The sequence below is a fragment of the Coenobita brevimanus genome, chromosome 43 (genome assembly GCF_032717465.1).
Source record: "Coenobita brevimanus isolate Jiangsu-jjx chromosome 43, ASM3271746v2, whole genome shotgun sequence".
In the NCBI taxonomy this organism is placed as follows: Eukaryota; Metazoa; Arthropoda; class Malacostraca; order Decapoda; family Coenobitidae; genus Coenobita; species Coenobita brevimanus.
In genome coordinates this window covers 32,312,463-32,323,157 of record NC_136996.1, presented here as the reverse complement: position 1 = coordinate 32,323,157, position 10,695 = coordinate 32,312,463, and the positions used below count along the sequence as shown (strand labels likewise).

The window sequence follows — 10,695 nt, the reverse complement described above, 5'->3', positions numbered from 1 at the left end:
TACAGTGTTTCATAATATCCTTCTTCTTCCTCAATCACACTCCTGTCTGTCACCCTCTTCCTGACACCCTCCTGTCTGTCACCCTCTTCCTCACTCACCCTCCTGTCTGTCATTCTCTTTTTCCTCACTAACACTCCTGTCTGTCACTCTCTTCCTCACTCACCCTCCTGTCTGTCACACTCTTCTTCACTCACCCTCCTGTCTGTCACTCTCTTCCTCACTCACCCTCCTGTCACTCTCCCTCACCCACCCTCCTGTCTGTCACCCTCTTCCTCACTCGCTCTCCTGTCTGCCACCCTCTTCCTCACACCCTCCTGTCTGTCACCCTCTTCCTCACTCACCCTCCTGTCTGTCACCCTCTTCCTCACTCAACCTCCTGTCTGTCACCCTCTTCCTCGTTAACCCTCCCTCTTCTTCCTCACTCACCCTCCTGTTCTCTTCTTCCTCACTCACCCTCCTGTTCTCTTCTTCCTCACTCACCCTCCTGTCTGTCACCCTCTTCCTCACTCACCCTCCAGTCTGTCACCCTCTTCCTCACTCACCCTCCTGTCTGCCACCCTCTTCCTCACTCACCCTCCTGTCTGTCACCCTCTTCCTCACTCACCCTCCTGTCTGCCACCCTCTTCCTCACTCACCCTCCTGTCTGCCACCCTCTTCCTCACTCACCCTCCTGTCTGCCACCCTCTTCCTCACTCACCCTCCTGTCTGCCACCCTCTTCCTCACTCACCCTCCTGTCTGCCACCCTCTTCCTCACTCACCCTCCTGTCTGTCACCCTCTTCCTCACTCACCCTCCTGTCACTTATCTCTATTAACAATCAGGCTCCTATGACTCACTCTCACCTGAATAAAACCATCTACGTTTACCTGGACAGACTACTAGAGTTATCTCAGTCATGATGGAGTTGATTTTCCTTCCCTTACTCACTCTTCGTCATACCTTCTCCTCCCACTCATTCTCCATCTACTCTTCAACACATTCTTAGATTCTTTCCATCCTACACTTACTCATTTTCCATCTCTTTAATTCAACCCCTACACTCATTCATTCTCCATTCGTTCATCTATCTTGTTTTATTTCCGATTTATATTCATCTATTATCTCCTTTCCAAAGTCTACCCCAATTTCTTTTCATCTTATATTTATTCATTTTCTTCGGGCTACATTCTACCCTAAACTCATTCATTCTCCTTTCGTTCACCTATCTTGCTTCAGTTCAGCTATATTTTCATCCTAAACATTCTCTCTCTCTCTCTCTCTCTCTCTCTCTCTCTCTCTCTCTCTCTCTAAGCCACACATTGCCAGGTCAGTGCCCTTTTTAAATGTGCGTATACGTGTGTGTGTGTGTGTGTGTGTGTGTGTGTGTGTGTGTGTGTGTGTGTGTGTGTGTGTGTGTGTGTGTGTGTGTGTGTGTGTGTGTGTGTGTGTGAGAGAGAGAGAGAGAGAGAGAGAGACGAGTTAGTGCGCATAGGCTATGGACGCGTGTATGTGTTTGTATGTAGGCTTAAAACAGGACAAGACACCCCTCTGCAATTCTTCCATACCTGCAAATTTTTAATCAGTCAGAGGTGGGTTATATTTAGTTTGGTTTCATCTGATGGAACTGGCCCACTCCCACACTTTGAATACCAGTTGTGACTACATGAAATTCGATACCGGTATGCTTCTTTGTTAAGAGGTGTAACGAGTCTCCTTGGTTACTAATCAAATCAACCCTCCAATCTGACTACACCTGGCCATCACCTGAGCTACAGGGGGTTAGGGGAAATTTTCATGTTAGAGTAAACGTACTATAGTCAGCATAAACACTCTCTCTCTCTCTCTCTCTCTCTCTCTCTCTCACACACACACACACACACACACACACACTCTCTCTCTCTCTCACACACACACACACACACACACACACACACACACACACACACACACACACACACAGCCTCAGGTAAAAGAGAACACTGACGAACCATACAACTAAAATAATCTGGAAAATGAGTTGCTATGGCAGCCCCCTAGCCTACCAGAACTCTCTCTCTCTCTCTCTCTCTCTCTCTCTCTCTCTCTCTCTCTCTCTCTCTCTCTCTCTCTCTCTCTCAGTGGCAAGGAATAGTTGCTAAGGGAGCTCCTAGGCTACCTCTCTAGCTCACCATAATTCTCTCTCTCTCTCTCTCTCTCTCTCTCTCTCTCTCTCTCTCCGCTATAGAAACGCGGTCTTTCTTCTCACCCTCCCTCTGATTTCATTGATGTTTCATAAGAGGACCGAGGACATAAAGGAGAGAGAGAGAGAGAGAGAGAGAGAGAATCCAATAAAAAATAAAGAAAACGGACAAATGATAAAATTAAAAACTAAAATAATATTGGAACGAGAGAGAGAAATACCACGTTCACTATGACAGCCTACACAACTAAGGCCCATATTATAATCAGCATACCGGTACCTATAACACCTCTCCAGCAGCGATTTAGCCTATTTTTACACGTAGCACCTGAACACCCTCCTGTAGGCCTAAACTACATCATTCTAATACTGATAAAGTTTGCCTCACTAACACGTAAGGATATTGAAGCACAGAAGTGGAGAATAATTAGCTACAGGAAAGGTGTGACGAAATCCCCCCCTAAAGAATAAGTAAATAAAAATAAAGCCGAATAAAATCCTCTCTCATATACAATAATTTTATATATAAAAAGTGACCATACAGTAATTATATGGAAACTAACTTTAACCTCTCCATAACAAGGACTTTCCACTGTGAAAGAACCGAAATATATATCATTACAGCCTGAAGTTGGCAAAGGCTACGATGCTCCATTCATTTTAACTTGGCCTAAAACTTCCGTCTCCCCACCTCCAGTGCTGAGCAATGTTTACTATACTCCTTTCACTTTAACTTGGCCTAAAATTTCCGTTTCTCCATCTTCAGTGCTGGCTTAGAACAAACCACTAACAGTATACACTCGTATGATGCTATTCACGATGAAGTTTCATGGAATATACGTAGTGCCGTTGTATTTCCTGCCACTGAGCTACGTGACTTATGCCTCAAAAGGACGACAATCTGGGCCAAGTTAAAGTGAAGAGAGTAAAGAAATAGAGGACGACAACATGAGCCACGTTAGGGTAAACAGATAATTGAATAAGTGTCCCCGTTCTCGCAGGGTAAGAGATGTCCCTAACACCATTTCCTATGTGATTTATTTTGCTTTTTACACATTACCGTCCTCTTTTGTGTTATATAAATCCCACACTATTACGACATTCTGCGTAAATATGGAAGAAATTGCGTTCCCCCGAGCTAGACCCTGTATTGGATCATATAGCCCCGCTAGGTTATAGGAGCGCGCTACCACTCTCGGCACGACAGTCCCAAGCGAGGCTCGAACTCGCAATCTCCCGATTACGAGCTTGATGCCCTACCACTGAGCCACAGTGCCCCCCATTCTGCGTAAATAGCATACAGAAGGATGTTAACCACCGCCAATCAAAAATAAATCGCTAAGGAGAAGGTGCTAGGAAGCCTCCTTACCCGACGAGAATACGAGCCATATTACCGAGAGAACGGAAATCTGGGCCAAGTTAAGGTGAAAGGAGTATAATGTCATCAAACTGTAAAAGTTGATGGAGACTCAAACTAATCAATCCATCGCGTCTCATCTACTAAATAAATAAATAAATAATAGTATGGCTTTGGAAACAACAGAATAATTCCATCGTTATCGGTGACGGGGATGGTGATAAGAGAACAAACAGGGGTAAGAATTGGGTAAACATTGGGTATAAGTGTGTGTGTGTGTGTGTGTGTGTGTGTGTGTGTGTGTGTGTGTGTGTGTGAGAGAGAGAGAGAGAGAGAGAGAGAGAGAGAGAGAGAGAGAGAGAGAGAGAGAGAGAGAGAGGATTAATCGAGTGGAGGCGAAAAACAAGTGGGGAAAAAAAAGTGGGTGGGGGGGAAGGCTGGGAAAACAAGGGAACACAGGAGACATAAATTCAACAAGCGGTGCCAATGCACAGCAAACCCGCCTCCGGCAGTCATTTTAGTGCTGACGTATAAACACGACAGGATATCTATTCAAAGATGTCACATCAAATCTGGAATATATCGAATGAAATTTGACGATTTTATGCCCATTTAAAATTTTAGGCCCGATCCACCTGACACTGATCCCCCTACCGCTCACTGGGGGATGACCCCCTACTACTAACTGGGGGGTGACCCCCCCTTATTGCTAACTGGGGGGGACCCCCCCTTATTGCTAACTGGGGGTAACCCCCCTGATGTAATGAGGGATGTTACAGCATGCAGATTTGAAAGATGCACCTTTAAGTTTTGGTTTCCTGTCGACATGACGAATTTGAATGGAGTTATGGCGAAAAAACTTCTTTTCATTTTTTAGGCCTACAGCCTGGGCCTTGGCCCAAAATTTAATCAGGTGATCACAATGTCATAGGCCATCATCCCTCTTAATTTAGTCAAAATCGCACCAGTAGTTTTCGCGTAAATTTGTTGACAGAGAGACAGACAAACAGACAAACCGAGTGAAAACAATACCCATCCCCGAGACCCTCCGGGGCGTGGACGGGCAAAAATGGGATAGAAAGCCGAAAAGAGGAAAGAGGAAAGGAAGACGAGGAGAGGATGAAGGGAGGGGAGAGAAAATTCAGGAAGAGAAAGCCACGAAAAAAGAAATGAGAACAAGACGGTAGGTGAGGAAGAGAAGAGATGCGAGGAGGAAGGTGGGGCGGAGGGTGTGAGATGAATGATGATGAGACATGAAAAGAAGAGAGGAGGAAGGGTAGAAAGGAGAAAATAAGTGGAATGAAGATGAGACATGGAATGATAAAAGAGAAAAGGAAGGAACGAAGAGATGAAAGAAATGAAAATGACGTGAAAAAAGATAGGATATGAGGAGAGGAGGAGGAAGAGATGGAAGGAATGAGGATCACACGTGGACGAAGAAGAGAGGAGAGGACGACCGGATAAGAGTAAGAAATGGGAGGAATGAAGATGACAAGTGGAATGAAGAGAAGAAAGGAGAGGACGAAGGGAAGAGAGGAAGAGATGAGATGAATGAGGATGACACGTGAACACAGAAGAGAGGAAGACCGAACAAGACGAAGAAATGAGAGGAATGAAGATGACAAGTGGAAGGAAGGGGAGATGAGAGAACTATATGAGGGGTGAGAAGACAAGAGGAGGGAGGAGGAAGAGGTGGGAGGAATGGAGAGAGACACGTGGACAAAGATGAGAAGAGGAAGGGAAGAGACGAGACGGTTTCAAAGGACAACACGACTACGTCCTTGGCCCAGATGTTTGCACGCCTCTTGTTGTTGCTGATCAAAATGGCGTTGCAGCCAAAAATATCACCTTCGAGTCTCTAGTCGGTTTTTTTTTTTTTACCAGTTCCTGCCACGTCTATTTATTTTACCTTCATGTATCCCTTTTTTTAAATGTCACTGAGTCTTAAAATAATAATAATAATAATAATAATAATAATAATAATAATAATAATAATAATTACCTAGTGCTCGGTCATTTACAAACTCTAGCACGTTTTTATTTACTTTGTACCGTATGTATGGTATTGACTTAATAAAAACTGTTATTATTCATTAATATCTATACCTTTAAACAATCATAAACGCATGCTTTTACTTTGTTTATATTCTACGTATCCCCTTACTGAAAACAATATGTTAATTTCTAAACCTCTATGTTTACTGGACGTACAGCAAGTGCTTTTAAGGACACATGCACCCAAGGCTGTTGTTTACGTTATGGTAGGGTATCCCTATCACAACCCAGTATCTAACAGCTCATTATATTGTGGCTAATAATAATAATAATAATAATAATATGAACTGTGTTTGCGGGGGACATACAGTATATATATATATATATATATATATATATATATATATATATATATATATATATATATATATATATATATATATATATCATCATCATCAGCCGTTTGAGTATCCACTGAAAGACCTGCCTATCCCGACCGAAGTCGGGACGATACAGCCAATGTATCTCTCTACCAAGTGGCTTAGGCTGTCTGGTAGAGATTGTAAGCAGGGTGAGAAGTGCTTGTAAGTGTAATTGTTGTGTTGGAGTGGCTTTGGATGTGTGTGTAGTCTGTGAACCAAGTGTAATCGGCCCGCGCAAGCCCCTGGGTGCAAGCATACTTTATAGCTAGCGACGCTGGTTCAATCACAGCACCCCTTGTGTCCGCCAATGCAGTACGTGGCCGGGTGAACTCCCAAAGTTTTTTACCCCGGCGTGGCGCGAACCCTGGTTCACCACTGTACCACAGAGGCTCCATATATATATATATATATATATATATATATATATATATATATATATATATATATATATATATATATATATATAATATTTATATTATATATATACCTACGGTATCTATCTATCTATCTATATACAGTATAGGCATATATATATATATATATATATATATATATATATATATATATATATATATTTTTACAAATGTCCCTAGTATATCTATACGGTGTATTCGAATACAAAACAAATCCATTCCGGCATACATACATAGGCTACGAACATGTTACAACTTTGAATCCTGGTCACGTCGCTTTATTTTTGCTGCCTCCAGACGATTTTATTCAGGTTACATAAGAACATGAGAGGATAATTACAGTAGGCTTATTTGCCCACACAGGGTAGCTGCTGTGTGACTAAATTATACAAGCATAGTGATGAAGCTTACAGGAAACTCACTGTGGCGAAGGTATCTGTGAAAACCGTAGTCTATCTCCCTAATGAAAAAGCCTTTCCTGAAATTAATAAAATCGTCTGGAGGTAGAAATAAAGCTTACATTGCTTTTCACTTGAGTGGGTTAAAGGGATTAAATGGGTTAAATCTCGATTTAAAGACCGCCTTGATCAGCGTTTTGCCTGATCCTTAAAAACTGCCAGTATATTCATCTTTTTTTTATTCCAGCTAACGTCAGGTGATTTATTTTCGCCCATACTGTCACAGTCGTATTCTCAGTTATTCAAATTTCATAACACCTCTACAGGGTAGTGCTTTATTCTACACATTAGCCTACACCTCAGTATCCTCTATGCAAACCAGGCTTATATTAAAATGACACAAATACCGTAACATACAAGATAAAGTTAAGGTGTAATATGAACAATTAATTCGCTGAGAAGGAAGTGCTACGAAGCTTCCTATGCCACCTGCAATACGACTACAATCATACGACGAAAATATGCGAAAATTTACACCCACGAAACATTCTATTGCGTACCGTGTTGCATTAAAAAAAAATCCTGTATCATACTCCTCGCTACTACAATCTCTTCCCTTTAACTTGGCGTGAAAATCCCTTCTCTCTATCCTGACTGCTTAGCTGCAGCATGAGATTAAACACTAGATAATGGTGCTTGTCACGAAGTGCTAGGGAAGGGGTGCAGGGCCATAGTTCTCTCTCTCTCTCTCTCTCTCTCTCTCTCTCTCTCTCTCTCTCAGAACAGAAGGAAAAACAAATTAAAAAATATATATACTGTATAGATCCACACACCAAGTTACAGGTTCTGCCACTGAGCTATCGGATGCAGGCTGCAAAGGGACGAAAATCTATCTATCTATCTATCTATTGCCAGATGCCATAATCCCGTAAGGGGCGGCCACTGACTTGAGTTATTTGTTTTACAGGGAGGGGCACCAACCCTCCACCAACCCACTTGCTGACACGTAGAGAGCACGTATGGTTTGGTTATATGGTTACCACCCAGCGCTGTAAATGGTTTTTTGGCTTACAGGAAACCATTTGGCTTGTCATTCAATGTAAAGCCACCTGTAATGGAAAGAAAAGCAATAAGTAGTGACAGGAAAGATATGAGAAATAGGAAGAGAGGAGGGCAGGCACAGAAAAAAAAAAATGATAAAGGCTAAAGAAGAAGTAGGCAGCACTACATCAAGTGAGTGGATGATGGTCGCCACTACCTACCACTAACAGGACGAAAATCTGCGCCAAGTTACAAGTGAAGGAACTACAGAAGCCCTACCTCAGCTGAACAAAATCGTCTGAAAGTAGCATGGAAAAAAAAATGCTCAAAGTTAAAATTAATTCGACTACACCAGAGCAACAATTTCACAAAACTGACAACTGCTCTTCGGCATGATATTGTTCCAGAAAAAAAAAAAATAGTACCGTAACGCAGAAGATACTGAAGTGCAGAATAAATCGCTGAGGAACTGGCATCCACCGATCATCACCCTACACACCATCATTATCTTAGTGGTATCAATAATACTGTGCAAATAAGAGTTTCGTTTGTGTGTGTGTAATTCACCGGGTAGGTCAGGATCACCTGATGGTCGTGATCGTCAGCTTTTACCCTCCCGGAAGGGAGCTGAGAGCTCATATAGTCCGATCTAAGGACAAGGCTGTGACCTTCACACACGCACACACCCGTCCCCTTGCTCAAGGGGGACAGTAACCACCCACTTCGTCAGTGAAACTTTTAGCAACGTGAGCGAGGCGCGAACTCCCGTCTACCAGATGGCAAACGAGAACGTTACCACTGCACCAGCGAGCGGTGTGTGTGTGTGTGTGTGTGTCCACATTTGACACCCCTTGGATGTCGAAGTGCCATAGCCTACATCAAAAGATGCGGAACAACGAGCTGATAACGATGGTGTGCGGTCAGCTATGCGACAGCCACACGCACTTAGCCTATATGCCCTATTTTTAGCTAAACACTGGAAACCCTCAAAAGGTCATACCGCTGGGTGGAATGAGCTGAAATTTCGCAAGGGTATGTCTGAGCAGGTGCATATCAGGTTTTTAGTCAGTGTTTGTTATAATTCCCTTCAATAAGACCGTTTTAATTTTTTCTTTCTTTTTTTCTCCTTGTTTTGTTCAGGGACTTATCGAGGTGAAGGGGTTAGATGTAGGCTATATGGTATTAGCGCAGGTTGGGAGAGTCACGCTCCTTGATTAAGCACGTTTAGTTAGTTTAGTTAAGATCAGGTAGAATAGATTAATTAGGGTTTATTTGTTGGGTTAGAACACAGGTTAGTTAAGGTAGACTAGGCTGATTAGGTTTGGCAGCTATGGTAAGGTAAGGTAAGGTAAGGTGAGGGCTGATTTGGTTAGGTTTAGTTGGTTAGGTACGGCATGGTAATGTTTGGTTAGGTTAGGTTAGGTATGGTAAGGTTTGGTTAGGTTAGGTAAGGTATAGCTAGTTAAGAAAAAGAAAATCAGAATAACTCTGCCGGGACTATAAATTTCTCAGTGTAGCCTCCACTACCCTATGTAAAATAAAATCGTCTGGAGGCAGCATGAATAAATTAGTCACCGTATCGAAGGGCTGAAAGTCTATGTGATTAAATACTTCACTGTGATGACGTAATTTCCCCTGTACTGAGCGCATCTTCATAGAGAAGGAGTAAATAATCGCTGTCTCTAATCCATCCAGATCGAAAAGTCTCTCCTTAAAGTGAATAAAATCGCCTGGCCATAGCCTGAGCAAAATATATGTAATCGAACTGCGCCTGGACATAACCTAGCAAAATATATGTGATCGGACTGCGCCTGGCCATAGCCTGAGCAAAATATATGTAATTGAACTACGCCTGGACATAGCCAGAGCAAAATATATGTAATCGAACTGCACCTGGACATAGCCTAGCAAAATATATGTGATCGAACTGCGCCTGAACATAGCCTAGCAAAATATGTGATCGAACTGCGCCTGGACATAACCTAGCAAAATATATGTGATCGAACTGCGCCTGAACATAGCCTAGCAAAATATATGTGATCGAACTGCGCCTGGACATAACCTAGCAAAATATATGTGATCGAACTGCGCCTGAACATAGCCTGAGCAAAATACATGTAATCCAACTGCGCGTGGACACAGCCTGAGCAAAATATATGTAATCGGGCTGAAGTACTTAATGAAACGTTACGTAACATTTCCATGACATTCATAACCATATAATGCATTTATTACCCCAGGTCACACACTGGCTTTACAAACATCAATGGTTTTATTTCTTAACACAGGAAGAAAAATATATCACGTTAAAACAAGAACAGCACACGTGACGACTGGAACGTTCAATGTCGCTCGTCATTAATAACCAATACATGTATCCCGAGCTCACACACACGCTTTTAGAATATACCTATAATTTACCTGAACATAGTTAGTTTGGAAAATATCTATAATTAGTTTGGAAAATATCTATAACATTTACTAAAATGCTGAAATTTAATACTTACGCTCTCAGGCACACGTTCTATCTCAATCCTAGGTTCGCAGAAGGACATCAATCTCTCTTCTGAGCTTCAGTGCACTTAAGATGCAATACACAGTGGGCACATAGGTAGTGTCACGTAGGGGAAACTGTACGACTTTTAAAGCGGGCAATGACACCACTAAGGGGTCCGGGAGCGATGTCGAACATATACTCCCCCACCGCTGGCCAAGGAAGCACTGAGCACCTTAGGTTCACGATTGCCAATTTAGCGCTTTTGGCATCCAATCTCGAGACATTTAAACATCTATCTCAGGCTAAATGATCATGCCTGCGTTGTAATTTTAGCAATATTCCAAAGATCTTACCAGTAAATTCACGACAGTCCTCAGGTTGCCATTTAATGCCCATTTTAGCAGACTTTTTGTG

At 42.4% G+C, this 10,695-nt stretch overlaps 1 protein-coding gene across 1 annotated transcript in view; it reads right to left on the bottom strand.

Moving 5' to 3' along the window:
- Positions 1-10,480, bottom strand: part of LOC145397827 (sestrin-2-like) — a 107,198-nt gene extending 96,718 nt beyond the window's left edge. Inside the window, exon 1 of the mRNA XM_080270861.1 lies at positions 10,292-10,480. Coding sequence (XP_080126987.1) covers positions 10,292-10,339 — 48 coding nt within the window. The 5' untranslated portion in view covers positions 10,340-10,480. The remainder of the gene's footprint in view (positions 1-10,291) is intronic.
- Positions 10,481-10,695: the final 215 nt, after the last annotated feature.